Source organism: Primulina eburnea, chromosome 14 (genome assembly GCF_022965805.1).
Source record: "Primulina eburnea isolate SZY01 chromosome 14, ASM2296580v1, whole genome shotgun sequence".
Lineage (NCBI taxonomy): Eukaryota > Viridiplantae > Streptophyta > Magnoliopsida > Lamiales > Gesneriaceae > Primulina > Primulina eburnea.
The window spans coordinates 25084560-25102874 of NC_133114.1; the positions used below are offsets into that span (position 1 = coordinate 25084560).

At 33.0% G+C, this 18315-nt stretch overlaps 1 protein-coding gene and 1 long non-coding RNA gene across 2 annotated transcripts; one reads left to right on the top strand and one right to left on the bottom strand.

The window, feature by feature from the left end:
* Window positions 1-442: 442 nt before the first annotated feature.
* Window positions 443-1772, top strand: LOC140812058 (uncharacterized). The gene is made up of 2 exons (XR_012113597.1): window positions 443-540; window positions 576-1772. It is a non-coding gene; the product is annotated as an uncharacterized lncRNA (long non-coding RNA).
* A 1580-nt stretch (window positions 1773-3352) lies between these two features.
* On the bottom strand, window positions 3353-10543 carry LOC140811605 (phosphatidylinositol 4-phosphate 5-kinase 1-like). Its single transcript, XM_073169596.1, has 10 exons — window positions 10400-10543; window positions 9524-9568; window positions 8354-9409; window positions 8048-8215; window positions 7737-7902; window positions 7352-7462; window positions 7040-7227; window positions 5184-5344; window positions 4527-4695; window positions 3353-3871 (listed from the first exon to the last, which is right to left on the bottom strand). Exons 2-10 carry the CDS (start codon window positions 9538-9540, stop codon window positions 3592-3594), a joined length of 2316 nt encoding a protein of 771 aa, XP_073025697.1. The 5' UTR covers window positions 9541-9568; window positions 10400-10543; the 3' UTR covers window positions 3353-3591.
* Window positions 10544-18315: the final 7772 nt, after the last annotated feature.

The following is an 18315-nucleotide window of genomic DNA, read 5'->3' on the forward strand; positions in this document are numbered from 1 at the left end:
AAAAAATTTAAACAAATTAATAAAATTCGAGTTAGGCGGGTTAGACGAGTTGAGTCGGGTTATACGAGTTCGTGTTCGGGTTGGGAGTTTTCGAGTTGCTTCGGGTTCGGGTTGAAAAAAATAAAAAAAATTCGCGGGTTGACCCGAAACCCGACCCAACCTACCCGATTGACACCCCCTATAGCGACAAACGTGATGTTCCAATACATACATGGTCTTGGATTCGATTCTCACTTGTGTAGGTAGCATATGCACTTTAGTTAAGAAATCTCTCACCCCATTTTATAAAATAAAATAAAAAAAATTACAGTAGATCATGGAAATGCAAGAATTAAGGCCTTATTCACGTTACAAAATTAAAATAAAATTGGCCGTGAAGCTTGTGAGGTGTAATCCCCACCCACCCCGTCACACCACTCTTCAATGCAATCCCTAAAACTCTCTCCTATAAATCAACTGGTTTTGGTTTAGGGTTTGCATTACATCTTCTTCTTCTTCTTCTTCTCTCTCGCTAAGCCTCACAGGCTGACCCTTTTTTTTGTAGAGAAGAACTAATCACTATGGCTTCCGCCAAGCTATATATATAATTAACATATACGATCGAGATGAAGCCTTTGTGGGGGATGTTGTCTGGCTCGACGCAATCACATGTATATATTTCGTTTTAATTTGCTGTTATGCTTCATGGATTTTGATGCAACTGTGATTAGATCTTCATGTGAATGCTTCGGACCAGGCTTCATTCCTCTCAAATTCCCTTCATTTCATCTCTCCCTCAAAGCACTTCAATTCTTTCTTATATGAAGAGATTTGTCTTTTCTGGTATCTGTGAAATCTGGTCAATTCCTTTAAAGGGTTTTCTTGGACAAATCAAACCTCCCAGATTTTAGTTCTTGAATGGTTCTCCAGCTGATCTTGATTATCTAATAAATAATAATAGTGTGTGGGTTTCTTCCCGGTCTTTTGATTTCTTTTGTTTGTGTTAAGAAAATCTTCAAGAGTTGGTAACTGGATATTGTGACGAGGATCTATAAGGCATCTTTTTCTACGATGGGTGTTTTCTTGCACAAGATTTCAACCTTGAAATGGAGTTTCAGTTAAATGATATTGCAATCATTGTGTGTGTGTGTGTTCTGATAATGGTGAACAGATTTGACTTGGACAAGTTTTGTTTTCTTTGTTGTTCTTTTTCATTTAAATTTCACCATATGTTGATGTGTATGTTTAAGTGGTCAAGAATGATTAGATACAGATTAGATTACTTGAAAAAGGGATCTAATTTTTAATGATTCCTTGGAATCATACACACTTTTTGACATGAAAGTCTGTGTTTTTCAAACAGTTTGCTGGCAAATAGGGCAATCTAGCTAGGGCTGAAAATACATATACATATTCATGAATCTATAGATGTAGATGGGTAAAGGCCTGTTGACTCTTCAATTCACCTCTTCTTTTTCACTTTCTCTTTTTTCCTGTCTCTCTCACACTTACATACGCAGACAAATTGACACCCACAAAACACGGACTTGCTGGCGTGGACAAGTTGATCAACTGCTGAAACAAGTCCATTTTTTTTCAAGAATCTATGTTCTTGTTTGGATTCAAATACTTTTGGACAGTCTTGGATCTACTTATTCAACTACATATTATATCGAGGCATTGGTATTTCCTGAATTGTTAATACCCTCGTTTTGTTTTCTCGTAGCGAATGTTCCGGTAGCGAAAAAGATGTACATAGCAGCCGAACATAAATGGACTACAAAATTTGTGCATATTTTCTTTGAAAAAAGTATGATTTGCGCCCTTCATGCATTTGTATTAAATTTCATTTTATAATTGTTTTTTTTAAATTTATGTTCTTTAATCTAATCCCTCTTAATTAAGCATGAACAATGAGTACATTAAAATGAATACAATGACGTTATTCGGCATGCATTGTACCCTCAAAAGTCAATGAATACAAAGTTTTGGAACTTTAAGTTAAATCTTTTCGAAGATCATAATTTTCCCCAAACCATGGATCGGAGTCGCCTCCCTAAACTTATCGTCCCTCCGTCGACCAAAATCTTATAACTCTGCACTATTTATACCTGTATGAACGAAGCTGGATGGAAATTTTCGATGAAATGAGACACATATTTCGAAAAGAGTGAGAAATTAATTGACAAGTACTTCAGAAAAATAATTCATAAAATTTGAATTTTTTTTCCCTTGACAAAGAACTGTTCACGACCCCATTTGACATAAAACACGTATAATGTAGACCTAGCAAACTCATTCAAAACTAAAGGACTTAGGTCGTTGATTTTATAATGTATAGCTACACCAAATGGCAATGAAAAACAAATCACTCGATTCAACGAGTAGTAAACAACTATTCCGATTTTATTCGATTTATCTTTCATTTATGACAATTTATCTACATGAATATTGATGTCACACGTGTTATGTTAGCGCTACATAGGAGTTATGCGGAAAAGTGAATAAAATTATCAAATATAATAAAAAAATAACAGACTAAAACTGAAATATGCAAACATAAAATAACAAGATAGAAGAAAAATATATGTAAATAACAAAAAATGTGGGTATTTCCATGGATGCTTAAAATTCTGATGTACGAGAAAAGGCGAAAATCATGTGACCATGATTTTGAACATTGAGGGAAATGAAAGAGGTGCATTGATTAACAGCATCGTTTTTAGCATCTGAAAAGATGGACGAATTTTGTTTGAATGGGTTATTATGAGATTGAATTTAATGTCATTTTTTTGGTGCAGATATGAATGAAAAGCAAGCATTCAATTCGCACACTGAACCTATGACATGTTTTGGAGCATCTATTTAATGACTTCCTTTAGATTCCTTGCAGCTCTCTCTTAACAAGGTAAGGTCGTGTCATGCTTCGTCTTATTCAGCGTTTACACACACACACACACACACACACACACACACATATATATATATAACTATAGGTTTGTACAGATCATTGATCAAGAATTTGACTAGTACACATTTAAAAAATGCATTTTAAATTTCATACATCGGACCCTTTGTAAACAAAAAGATACTATGAAAACCCAAAACAAGAAAAAAAAAATTAAGGAAAGAGTGTGCAAATCTTCTGTTTTCACTTAAAAAAAATAGTTTATGCGTTTCTTAACCCCAAATCTGCTTATGCTTGTTTAATTAAATTTTTTTTGTGTTTCTTAAACTCATATCCAGTAACAATATATCATAAGTTAAAAAGAGAGAGGACAATCTCTGATTATTGTAAACTTGAACCAAATACAAGATAATACAAGACCGTCGAATCTCATCCTTGAGACAAAACAGTGTCCAAAAGTATATGAACGGAAAGAGTGCAAAATTAGTAGAAAACTATTTCTTATCATACGAAATACTTGTGCTATATATATATTCTCCCGTATCACAAACTATTTCTATGATGTGGATAAAATTGTTGTGTGTTTTTCGAGGAAAAAAGAATAGCAGACAACGAGGAGTCATGTGAAATACAACCAACCAAGTTCAATGTATTGTCATACATCGGGGTGAATGTACAAATGCTATGATGAAGGGGAAAAAATGCTATGGACGAAGGGGGAAAATTCTGTCTATCAAAGAAAGGAAACGTTTTGAATAAATCTTAGGCTCGGCAGCAGAAATCGTGATAGGATCGAACTTCAAAGATTTGAACGCGCACTCCATTTTCTTTTTGAGGTTGTATTCTTGTAAAATGTCGATTACACCTAGGTAAAGAATGACATCATAAACCTCAAAAAGTTCGACTTCGGATGTGTCTGTCTCATCATGCGTAAGTTTGTGGGTTGCCTGCGCAGGCATGTTTACTCCTAATTGCACCCTTAACCTGAAGTAGACAAGATAAGCAGCTAAGTCCATTACAAGATAGCCCTTCGTTCAATCAACTACGACAAGGGCCGTAACCAGGTTTTTCGAGTCAGATGTGCAAAAACTTAAATACTATTTTCCAGTAGACAAAATGTAATATACATTTTTTCCCAATATTTTTACTAGAAAAAAATAAAGAAACTATAGGTAAAACGTAAAACCATACCATCTTAAAAAGGTCCAATAATTAAAATATAATATTTTTATTATGTTCAAATTTGTTTGTCAACTACAAAATTAAAATTTTGAAGGTAAAATTATACCATTTTAAAAAAATTAAGCTAGGCAAGTGCCGAACTTTGCCCATGCAGTGGCTACCCCCTTCCATCACCATGGTTTATTTAATATTGAGAGGTGGCTAGTTTGTCGATTCATACTGTGTTCATGTTCAGGAAAGGTTGGCAGAAACAGGTCGAGTGATGTGATTTAGAAAGATAAGAGCCAACACCCTAAATGACGCAAGTGGATAAAATATTGTTGGTTTGGCAGTAATAATAACATCGATCAGGGAATCTCAATTAACTAGAATCACAAAGGAATATCGACATTATCCGTAGAGGGAGTAAATTTAAAGTCAAATAGAAAGAATGGTAACATAAATGCAAGTTAATTACCTTCCTGTACCAGGCAGAAGAAGATCAGCCTCCTTGTCACCGATAGAGTACGCTTTCAATGTACTTCCTCGGACGTGAGGACCAGGAGTCGTGCTGACAGAGGTAGGCTCGTGGGTTACTAAGAGCAGACCCTTCGGTGGAATTAAGAACTCTCCTTCAGTTATCACACCTTGAAAAGCAAGGCGTGTCAAGCAATCACAAAAAACACAATTTAGAGTGAGCCATGACTAAGAAAATAAAAGCAAATTATGCTACTCAAAACAGAGCGTAGTTAATAAACAACTTAGCAAGAGTTTGTAGTGGAAACATGGCCTTGATAAATAGTGGAAACAAAGCTTGTTACTTTTCCGTTTCAAATAATAATGAAAAATGATAAGGTAATTATAGATAGATCACTGAGAGCATCACAGGTCAATAAACTATGTTGATATCTTATATGCCTTTGCTACTCGGTTCTACAATTGCAACATTTATAAATACAAATCAGCCTTATCTTTAGTTTTGCCTGTCTACTTGGCTGCTACGACCTATAAAAGAAATTATATGTTACCAGTTCTATATGCTCTACGATTCATATTTTAACATGCACTTTTAACTTAGCATCCCCATGACGAAATAACCAGCCCAAGTTTTTTCCTGTTAAAATGCTATACTTACCATCAACAGAAGTATTATCAGTACGCTCAGGGTTATGCAGTGAATCAGGAGGTTCCAACAGCGATTTTAGATGCTCGGGAGCTCTAAAATGCAACCCGAGTAGAAGGCTGTAATCTATGATCTGTAGAGATTCTAAGAATGCACTGTCCAGAGATAGTTGGCTGCAAACAACCCATTTCAAAACAGTCAAGTTCATAATTAAAATACAGAAATAATTTATTTATCACAAGCAAAATGTTAATCTAAGCAGAAGGAAGGAAATTCTAATGTAAGGCTCTTCACAAATCAGTAGAAATAAATGTACTGATCATGAAATCACTGAAAAATTCGAAGTATGAAAATGGTCGAAAATGATTTCCTTATGAACTATGAGAATATGGACTTCAAGAATGCTGGAAATTTCTGTGGCATTATCTTCTTCGCAAGTGTTTTGAAGTAGAAGCCATCATCCATCACCACAAAAAATTCAATGTTAAAACTCTCAGAGAAAAATCACATACCTCTTGTATTCCTTCGGATAAATTTGACAAATATACGTTAAGCTTACAAGATCATCTTTTACGCTTCCACTAGGAACAGAACTTTCTGTGAACAACTTAAACTCGTTTTTTCACTATTCTACGAGTCCAAGATAAGAACCTTATGCAAACAATGCTAATTCTCCAAACCTTTCTCACTGACCTCAAAATCTGTATGATTTCACTAACAATTTACAGCTGGTGTTATGTTATCAGCTTTGAGAATGAGTAGATCATAGCTTCATTGGCCTTCCAAAAACCTCAATTTGTCGAAACCATTGAAATACACAGGCAGTGCCTGCTAAATTTAAGTGTCAATCCATGTTATAAAGATAAATCATCTCAGTGTCCAGAAAAGGTTTTTTGATTAAGTGCATTATATACACTTCTTGCAATTGAGAAGATTGACTGGACTTCCTAACAAAGGATCATTATCCCCAAAAATTTTTTTCAGAAAGAATGAAAATTGGCCAATACATATGAAAGTCAGAAGTGCAATTAGATGCTTTACCTAAACCATTGGAGTGAATACAATGCAGTGCGATAGTTTATCTGAAATGTGTCGATTTGTAATGCGCCTTTATGTTATTTACTATGACAATTGAGTAATGATCAAAACAATTAACTTTATAAATTGTCATTCTACCTATTACCTATAAGTAGCTGCTACAAGGAAGATAGGCATTTTGTGCGACATTTGACATCATCCAGACTTGTACGAAGACATCTTTTAAAGAAGAGGAAATTCATTTATAATCATAACATCTACAAATTAAGAGTTTTTAATATCCCTGTTCAATGTAAGTTTTTTCAGTGTAGTTCTTACATAGAAAAGAGCTAATAAGTCAAGAAAGTAAAGAGTCCCAAAAGGTTTACGAAGTTCCCATAGACAAGTCACCTCAATGAAATAATTCTAAGGCTCTTCACATGGTATATTTTAGTAATATGTTTCTCTGGTGTGTGAGTGCGTTTTTTTTTTTTTTTTTTTTGCCACAATGCAATAGGTAGGATTTTGTACATTTACATCACCAATATAAATCATGTAGCTCCTAAGTGGCAAATGATATCAATTCATTTAAAAGGGAAACACAGTTTTAACAAAGAAAATGCATCACATGGCTGCCAAAGTGTAGAACAAATGAGCATAGGTCAACAATCTGCTATCTTAAATTGCAAATCTATGTATACATTCATAACGCTGTACATGAAAACCGATTCATAAAGCTGAATTTGCAAGAACTTGCAATGAGCAACTGAATTATTTCATGATTCAGAAAAACTTCATGCTTTGTCAAACAAAATAAAAGCAGATATAAGGTCTGGGAAATAGGAATTCACCTAAAAAGGGACTCGCGCAGCGATCTATCCATATAAAACTCATACGTCAAATCAAGATCTTTCAGTGTGGTACTCTCATCTATATCATCTTTATGGGTAAATCTCCCATGAGTTGAACCCTTCAAATCATAACGCCGATGTATGCGCAATTCGGTGCAAAATATGTTTCCCGTGACAACAAAGTGTACCTGGGTTAGCAAAAGTAGTTGCATTATAAATCAAAACAATTTAATTTAAGAGGGAAACCCTGTGCTTATATCAAAGAAGGTAGTCATAGCATGAATGTAACTTGAAGTTCGTGGATATTTCAACCTTTTTTCTATGTCCCAGTGCTATAGTATGCACCCCAAAGAACTTAGTTATGAGAGTGTTATCGTGTGCTTGTACATGGTCATAGTAGTGGGGTAGCATCTTCAGTAACACCTACACAACATTAGGAACCCCTGTTAATTTTCCAGAAAGAGAGGTGTATAGAAATACATTTCCAGGCCAACTGTGATCAACACTACGAGTGCACAACTTAAGAGAGAGAGAGAGAGAGGGAAAGGGGTGGGGAATACGTATAACTAAATGAAAAGCCCTGATAGACATAGTACATAAATTTGGTGAACATTAATCATTAGATGTACAAGTTACAACATTATTCATATTCACAGAGATCCATGCACAGAGGCGAACTAACTCCGATTCTTCAAACCTTCAGTTCATGTGCTTTCAACGTCTTTATAACAAATTTGTCGTCATGAGAAATATAGAAAAAACTTCCACTCTTTCCTGGGGAAGAAAGCACTTTCAGACCATCACCACCACAGATGGACATCATATAATCTGCAGCATCGAGCTTGAATAAATCTCTCAGCTTCCTGAAATGGATAAGCCACGCAAAAACTCAGGTCACTCATAAACTACGTTCACAATCCAATTGTACTAATATATGTAGAACACTTGGGCAGTTATCGCTGGGGGTACCAGTCTACAGTAAAGTTCACAATATGAAATAATAGATACCTGAAGACCATGGGGCAGTAGTCCTTCCAGTAAAAGTCCTTAGAACGATGAGTCGGGGTTAATTTGGAACCTTTACTAGGGAAGTACATTTTAATTCTAGCCTGTTCTCCAAAATCACATGATCTGACCTCGCGCATCGGAACCCGTGTGATCTCGTCAACAGTATACCTGTCAACTTCAAATAAGATATTTGGATAAGAGATTTCACCACGAGACCGTAATGTACTTACCAACTTTTTCTTAGTTAAGAATTGCCAAAAGAAAAGAAAAAGAGAAAAGTAAAAGAAAGGGCCCTATTTTGCCTACCTTATACCAAGTTGCAAGCCAAGCATCAGGTAATTGCTCCTATGGCCATCAAATATGTTCATACACGAACTATTTCTAACTTCTTTAGAAAATTTGAACTGATGTATGCTTTTTCTGGATAGTTTGGACATGTTCCTAACTCGTTCTTTCATTAGAACTCCTTGAATATATTCCCTCTCATAAGCCACAGTCATATCATCTGTCCGCTCTGTTTGACCATCAGGAATGCCGTGAGACATGGCACATGATCTTTCATGCGACGGATTTTCTCTAGCTGAATTGGAATGGTCACCATGACCCAGGGATGTATTACTACGTGAAAGTCTTATGGACCCCCTCAAAAACTTAGACGAAATTTTTTTAGACAGAATACGCTTGGGTATAACAGATTTCCCCGACTTTTTTGAAAAATTATAAGATAGCTGCTTTTTTCTCTTGCATTCACGTTCTTCAAGATTATGCTTGCTCATACGCATGCGTCCAGCAGGATAGAGAGTTCCAGGTCCATCCTTCAGCCCCTTAGTCCATGTTCCAAAATAGTAGCTTCCATCAGAAAATCTATATAATCCTGTCCCATGTCTCAACCCATTTGACCAAAAGCCATCAAATACATCGCCATTGAACCATTTCATAACCCCTCTACCAGACATGTTCCCCTTTTTCCAATTTCCAATGTATCTGTTACCGCTGTTCCATGCATATGTACCACTGCCATCACGCACTCCTTCTCTCCAACAACCATCATAGACATCTGAATTTGGGTATTGTTTCCTTCCAATGCCATGCTGAATGTTCATTTTCCAAGAACCTTTATAAACGGACCCATCAGAACCAATATAAGTTCCAAAACCATGAAAATAACCACCTGAAAATTCACCCTCATACTTAGCCTGTGATAGCCAAATGATATTTCCTTTTCCTGTCATCTTCCCTGCTTCCCAGTCACCCTCATAAACTGTTCCATCCGACCATGTATATTTACCTTTTTCATGGGGAAGCATTCCTTTGAAATATCCAAGATACGCATCTCCATTTGAAAAGATCTTTTGACATTCCCTGCAGATAAATTTCAACAAATATTCGAGATTCAACGCTCTATCAAAGTCCAAGCACAATTACTGGGAGTAATAGTCATAAATTCATGAGCTGTCAGAGGCTAGCAGTTTATACCTTTCAGCATCTTCCATGAAAAATTTCAAAAACTAATCACCTAACCTGCACAATTTTCAAGAAAAACGTCTCAAACTCCAAGCTTTACATAAATCAATCAACAGAATAAACTAATGAAAATGTATTTGATGAACAAATTCAATTTCGACTGGATTTCATGTTGCATTTTGTAACCAACTACAAAATATCAGAAATCGGAGTTTGCTTACTGCACAATATGACCATGCGACCATTTAAATAACAAACTAAATTTGAGAAAACCAAAAGAGAGTAAATCTGAACAATGGTTTGAAAGAGAAAATATTTCCTTTGTGACTTCAAGTTAAATCAAGTAAATGTAATAAAGATTTACTCGAGAATATCATAATAAATCTACAATTACCCCATTTTGATATTCAACTAGTTCAAAAGACAAGGCAACAACTTCACAAATATTATTTATTTGACACGATAATAATAATAATAATTTAAAAAAAAGCATGTATACACTGAAAAATACAACATGCTTGGCCAGTATGGATACAAAAATTGGTATAATGCGGAATTTTCATTTCCTGTAAATATTCAGGAGCGATTCCATCAATTAACTTGCTCATTTTTCCGACATCTCAATCCAAAAGTCAAACCACCGCAACAAGTTCGCGGTAAAATTCAACAAAAAGACAACAGCAGATGACTTAACCTTCATCGAATCCGATAACGAATTGGCAATTACTTACTGTGATTGCATTATCTCATAATCCAACCACCAAATAACAGAAATTAATTTTCAAGTAATTTGATTAACGGTGAAATATCTCATCTCAATCATCCATGCTTCTGTGCACTTAATTCAATTAAATACAAAACAGCAGATAAAAAAATCTAAATGCTCACCCAAAAAAGGAAAGCAGACGATCTCGAGAGGATTCGTGATACCTAGAGTTGAATACGCGATAAATTTTCGCATCTGAAATCGAACAGTGGAAGAAAATCCAAAGACTTCATAATAATATAATATGAAGTTCGGTACTTTGGAGTTTAAGAAATTTCATGATATGTCATTATTGTTATCACATATATATAAATAAACAAATCGGGCGGGGCATATTTAGCCACGTGGCAACCATGCAGCCACGGTGGTCCATGATGAACCGTTTTGGCGTGGTCGGTGTGCGAACCTTGCACAGTGCTGAGTTGTAGATGATTCCTTGCTCTTGTCAAAGATATTTTCTAAAAAACAGTAATATCATAGATTCTATATTTATTAAAAAAAATTATAGACATATGAGACGGCCACACAATTTAATTTTATAAAAAAAAATCTTTAACCAAATATAATTCATAAAAAATAAAATTATTTTTTTTTTGGGCAAAAACTTGTGTGAGACGATCTCACGGGTCGTATTTGTGAGACGGAACTCTTATTTGAGTCATCTTTGAAAAAGTATCACTTTTAATGCTAAGAGTATTACTTTTTATTGTGAATATGGATAGGATTGACCCGTATCACAGATTAAGATCCGTGAGACGGTCTCACATGAGACCTACTCTTTTTATTTTATATATGGATCAGACTGATCCGCCTCACAAGTGAATTGTTGCACAAAAGACATGCTCATATATAATTGAAACTCTTACTATTTATCTTTTTATTCAATATCTTTATTTACTGTTATTTTATTTGACATTCGAAAATTAATATTTTAAAATTTATAAGTATCCAAATTTTTTGAAAATCTTATCTAAATTTTATGTTTATAAATAGTAAAAAAATTTCCTACAGCATTAATTCGCATTGTTTATATAATATTCGGCCCCCTGTTGGATATTAATTATCGAGTCCTTTGTAAATGACAATTATGTTTCAATTGTATAAATTTACTCTAATTATTATAGTACAAACATTCAGATTCCAAAAAATTATTATATATTTTGAATTATTTACCATACATGTAAAATTTTTAAAATTAGCCGTGATAAATCTAAATTTAAGAGAACCTATCATTTATCTTAATTTAATTTTAATATGGATGAAACTAGAAAATTGATTAGTCACAAAATTGTAATTTCCTGCCACTTCTAAATTATATAATAAAAGCATAGTTTTTAATAAAAACATTCATAAAATTGATTTTAATAAAAACATTCATAAAATTTCAATACATGTATATATATAATCAACTAAGAAGCACATCAACTTTTTCTTTCAATTTTACTTTTATATGATATAAATATTATACTTTTATTTTTTGTTTTTTTTTTAATTTCAACACACACTTTTATTTTTATTTTTTTATTTCAACAATTCAAATATCAATATAATATCTCCATAATTTGTCAAATTTCAGGTTAGTCAATCGATAATGATAAAAAAATTGTACACATATGTATAGCGTGTATAGAATAACTAGTATATATTAATAATGCTGATAATATAGACAAATTTGATGGGACCAAAGGATTTGATGGGAGAACTTCTACGATGAACAAGACATTTTAAATTGTTAATAATTAAGGAACAAAGTTTATACAATAATTCCGGAAAAGTGGCTGTGGATTTGGCTGGACACGAGCGAGAAAATTAAGAAAAGGACACCCACATAAAAACACTCAAAGAATATTGCAAAGCCTGCTTCTGTAATTTTCACGATAGAATTACTATATATGTACATACAAGTACGTATAAAATATTACACTAAGTTTATCGTGAGATGTGTCAACTATATCCATATTTGTAATAATACGTAAATAAAATTTTCCATTAAGTTTCTTGTGAGATGTGTCAACTATGTCCATATATACAATAATAAGTAATACTTTTTGTATAAAAGTAAAAAAATTTCATGGGCTTACAAAATTGACTTGTGAGACTGTCTCACAAAAGTTTTGGTGAAAATACTAATACTTTTACTTTCAAAAGAAAAACGTATTACCTTTTTATCTTTGAGCATAATTTGATTGCGTAGACTAGATAGTTATGGATACGATACTTAAGTAAGATTTGGATTTATTCTGTAACTTTTTATTCATGGTTTTGAGCTTCTGATTGAATTTTATTGATGAATCTTCAATCAATGACACTAATTTAATTTATAAAGTTGTCGATATCAAATCGCTAAAGTAAGATTCCCATTAGAATTACTTGATGTTTTAACCTTTTAGTAATATTAGCTCATTCTATCGGAAACTTCAATTCATTTCCAAAGAGAAATTTTTTTGAATATAAAGTGATCAAATAATATATTATTTTAACCATGACCTCTACCTAAAGGCAAAAACTTGTGTGAGACGGTCTCACGGGTCGTATTTGTAAGACGGATTTCTTATTTGGTTCATCCATGAAAAAACATTATTTTTTATGCTAAGAGTATTACTTTTTATTATGAATATGGATAGGGTTGACTCATCTCACAGATTAAGATCCGTGAGACGGTCTCACATGAGACCCACTCCTACCTAAAATGTAGTTAAATCCTTTGACATGGCCTCATAATCTTGTTATTGGCTCCATTCCATGGGTCCATTCTATGATAATACTGGAGATTTACTTACTGTTGTTAAATAATCGACACGTGTCAGTTTTTTTTTTTTTTAATTAATTTTATTATCAATTTTAGTTTGGTTGAACAACTATAATTAGCTAATTCATGCTTCTGTTGTTCCCGTCACTAGTAATTTTTTCCTTGAAATCAATTTTCCTTAAAATATATCACTAGTTAACAGAAATTAAAAAATGTATAAAAAAAACTTATTCTAGCACTAATATTCTTATTCATGTCACTTACGTACTTTCATCAAAACTTCTTCTGTAACTTTTTTTCTAGGTACGATTTAGAAACATATAATTTTTTCTTTTTTTAGCAAAATTTTAGATTTAGTAAATTTAGTAAAAAAAAAATAAGAATTGCATGTGACACTACCTATACCTTTTGTCTTGATCAAATGTGTGCTCTAGAATGAAAATCGATAAGGGACTTTCATTTGTGTTTTTAAAATTATATATTTAATTATCATTCATTTTGTGTATTATATGTTATTTCCTCTATACATATATGATATTATATAAAGATTATTTTCAACTATGTAAATTATCACAATTATAAATATGTAAACTTATATTTTTTTAGTATTGGAAATTTATATTTTATTTTAATTTATTTGATTCTAATATATATGAAATGCTAACATTTCCAAGTTTTCTCTTAATTGTTTGTTTTAAATTCGCCGATTCACGATGGAGAAGAATGTGATGTGTCGAATGTTGAGCAGAAAAAGTAGATGTCCACGATTGAAGAATTTCAACAAAGGTTAGCAGTTGATCAAGTCATTAAAAACATTGATGATGCATATCTATCATATTGTGAGTATGCACACAGTAATTATTTTAGTGATCGAAGAGGAAAAAAACAAAATTTTAGTGGTTCTAAAAATTTTATATGAACGACTTTGGGTGCTCATCTCATAGAGTAATATGATGGAAAGCAAAGTACAAATAATAATAGAAAGTTGTATAAGAACCTAGAAACAAGAACCAAATGTAAGGCAAGATTAAGAATTGGAAAAAAATGAAATTTGGAAAGTGACGATTTTTTGAAATTGAACATGATCATGACATGGTTGATGAAAGCCAAAGATATTTACTAAGATCCACTCGTAAAGTTTCACATGCTCATGGTGAAACTTATGCTGAGACAAAACCTTCTAGTGTGTTGTCATATATGGGAAAAAAAAATCAAATGGAGTGGAGAATTTAGCCTTTATTCGAAAAAATGCTTATAATTATTTGAATATTGTCACAAAGGGGCATTCAAGAGTTGAAAATGGTGATGCTTTTGAGTTGATGCGGTATTTCAAAACAAAATCAAATTATGAAGATTTATTTTACTCATATATTCAAATGGATGAAAATGGTCGTTTGTCTAATTTTTCTACAGATATAGTCGAGCTAGAGTTGATTATGACTACTTTGGTGACGTGATTTCTTTTAATACGACTTATAAGACTAATATATATAATTTGATATGTGTTCCATTTGTTGGCATAAATCATCATAAAGATAATATGATGTTTGGGTTAGTTTTTATGTCTGATGAGACAGAGACTTCGTTTCAATATTTGTTCAAACATTTCTTGAATCTATGAGAGGAAAACAACACGATTTTAACTGATTAATGTCAAGAAATAATGAATGCTATTGAATCATTGTTTCTCGGTTCACAACATCACATTTGCCAATTGGACATTTCAAAAAATCCTCCCACATTTAGGTAGTGTGAACGTCACAATCCTGCATTTAAAGGCATGTTTACAAAATGTATGCAATTTTGTGATTCCGAAGAATAATTTAATATAGTGTGGGCAAACATGATTAATGATTTTGGTCTTCAAGACCATTCATGGCTCAAGAGAATGCAAAAATTAAGGCACAAATGGTTATTGACATTCAATACTGACAATTTTTTATGTGGGGCTTAAAGCTACTTTTAGAAGTGAGTCTACAAATTTTGTTTTGAAAGATGCGGGAAATAAATTTTTTACTTTATTTGAGTTTGCGAAAAAGTTTGAAGCAATTCAGAAACAGTGACAGATGAATGAAAATGAAGAAGACTCTCGAGGCCGACATAAAATGTCTTCGATTGTAGTGAAAAATCAGTCATTGTTGCAACATGCTACGTACATATGTTTACACACTTAAATTTACAAAATATTAGAAAAGAAGTTGGTGAATTCTTTGAACATTGATTTTGATTCTTTACCTTCATTATATGACGATCCATTGAAGTTTGATGTAAGATCTCTTGGACAATTATAACGAATTCGAAATGTTACGTTTGACGAAGAAAATAATGAGATCGAATGCACTTGTCATTATTTTGAAATGGCTGGAGTCTTGTGTAGACACATATTGTTTGTTTTAAAATTTATAAATATTCATGAGATACCAGCATAATATAAAAAAAATTATATGGAAAAAGCGATAAGAAATAGGGTATAGTAAAGGGAAAAATCTAATGTGGAATGTGAGCAAGAGTATGATGTTGTGTAAAAAATCAAATGATGAGGCTTTGTTATGATCTTGTCGCCATATTGTTTTAAAAATGTACTTTTATATTTTGTAGAAATGAGGGTGAAAAGTATAACGTGTATGATAAAAAAAATCTCTCAACATGCAAGAGATAAAATTTCGATTGGCTCAACAAGTCATAATTTTTTTCATGCCAATGAAATTCAAACTTAAGAAATGTCTCCTACTCCTATGCTTTGGTCATTTTAAGTATCATATTCAACTCCATCATTGAGCACTCTAATACACTCTAAGTAAATTTTTTTAATTGTAGGTATACATGAATAAATTCATCGATATTAGACTCATTGTAGGGACCCAGACGCTAATCATCTTCTTAATCATCGTTGGTATTTAATTATCAGTTCTGATAAACAGGGTCTAAAAATTTTTCTTTTTAAAATGTAAATGCGGAAGGTAATGGAATCTAAATAATATACATCTCAGTATAAAATACATTTCAGTATAAAAGTACAATACTGTACAATTTAAGTCTAAGGTTCAATTACTAAGTTCAAGTAATAAACCAAATCTACAGTAAGTCCGGAATCACCACGCTAACTCTTCTTCTCTCCTCATCCTCTTGACCCCGATCCAGTCCCACCTGTTGTCATGCACACATACAAAACAAGACAACAGCCGGATAACTCCGGTGAGATATAAATATCCCAGTATAAACAATGTATTAAATGCAATCATATAAAACATATATAAAAGCATAAACAAACATCAAAACATGTATCTAATCTGACTACATGAATCAATGACTCGTGATCTAATCTTATCTTATCTCAAATCTAGGGATCCCAATCTAATTTAGACTTTGGTATGCTGTATCGAGTGTCTGAGATAGACGTCGATCTACATCTAAAGCTCTTCGATACACCGTAAGTCTAGAGTCTTATCGGTTCTGAGAAAGACTCGGCGGTTCTGCCCTAGCTAGGCTGTCTGCCCAATACTCGGACTCTGACTCTGTTCTAATTCAATACATGCACATATCAATCTGATAATCTGTAAATATCAATGCAATAAAATAAAGTATGTGATTTAGGGAAACTCAAGTCAAACCTAACTTGAGTTGTGTAATCCCGAATCAACATTTATTTATACCTTTGTCGTCCCGGTCTGACGAAGACGATGACCTGTATTCAACTCTGTCCATATCAAATCTGAAATGACAATATCGAATACAACGTATCAGTAAATAACTCAATATACAATCTGTTCTGATCAATACTCAATCCAGTATACAATCTGATCAATGTCTGAACAAGATACAATCTGAGTCATATCAATAATATCACCATTTAATCGAAATCATATCTGAATCTGATCAATCTAAATCAACTGATGTTTCGACGGTATAACAATACAATCTGAATAACCCCGTCAATCTGAACATCACAAATATAATACTGGAACTCATAATCTGTGTCAACATAATTCATACTCTGAATATTAATGCAATTCTGATATAGAATCTCAGTCAATATCTTTCAAAAATCATAACAATTGCATAAACAGTTTGTTCTTCGATCTGATTTCAATTACACGATATCTATGGTAGTAGAAACATCACATCTGATTCATATTCAGTTCTGACAACATCATAAATTCAAATCTTGTCTAAACGTAACAAAACTTACGTCCAGTTGTAGCTGTCGTTGCTAGGAACACAGTACCGAAGTCGGATTTCAATTCTGATAGACGGATCTTTCACAAATCTAAATCTACGATCAATAAATTGAAAATTCTTTAAAGCCCCATCTCGATTCCTTCTTTCTTTTGAAGATTAGTTTTTGCATGTATATATATATATATATATATATATATATATATATATATATATATATATATATATATATATATATATATATATGCATGAAGGCAAATGGCACACTCTTTGCACAACACGTCTCGCGCTCGGGCGGTAAGAAAGTACCGCTCGAGCGTGGCACTTTCTGTCCGGATGCTTAGCTTGTTCCCAATGGCGCTCGGGCGGTAACATTCTACCGCTCGGGCGCCATACATTCTGCCCAAATTCTATAATTATGGTGCATTGGCCCTCGGGCGGTCTTTTTCTACTGCTCGAGCGCCGAAGGTTCTGTCCAAATTCTTGGCTTACCATGCAACGACGCCCTGCCTCGTCATTTGAGTTCTTATAACCTCAATCATATCAATTAATCAACGTCTGATTACAGGAATTAATTCTCGGGCATTACACTCATAAACTGATTATTAAGGAACATGGATTCCATAATAACTTTAATGAATTCAGTAAAAATCTGAAGCAAAATTCAAGTCATAACTTTTCAGGTTTTTGTTTTATACATCTACTACGTTGAGTATTAATTAATTGTTGTAAATCGGATGTAATTCTTATAGAATGCTCGGAAACCTCGACGTTGTGGGGATATCGTTTAGAGATTTTGGACCACAATACTAGAACATGTCTTTTGTTTGTTCGGAATGAAAATGTTTTGCAACTTCAAATATTTGTTGAGACTTGAGAGAGCTATCATGTTTTTGGTGTTTCATGTACGATTTATGGTATCATATTTTTATGTGATTTTGATTCACATGCTTTATACTTTGTTGAAGAAACGTGATTTTATTTTTTGGATATGCTTAAATTATTTATAGTGTTAAAGTGGAAAAAGCAAGAGATATTTTTTTTTTATTTAAGTATAAGCTTTAATGTCCAAAATAGAAATTGAATAGATATATAAACAAGCTATGCAGTTTT

What these genes read in the sequence shown, in the direction of transcription:
- LOC140811605 (XM_073169596.1), bottom strand. An exon ending in TGAAAGCACATGAACTGAAG is followed by an intron (nt 7,463 to 7,736) that starts GTTTGAAGAATC and finishes AATGTTGTGTAG; the next exon opens with GTGTTACTGAAGATGCTACC. An exon ending in TGATAATACTTCTGTTGATG is followed by an intron (nt 4,696 to 5,183) that starts GTAAGTATAGCA and finishes TTGCTTTTCAAG; the next exon opens with GTGTGATAACTGAAGGAGAG.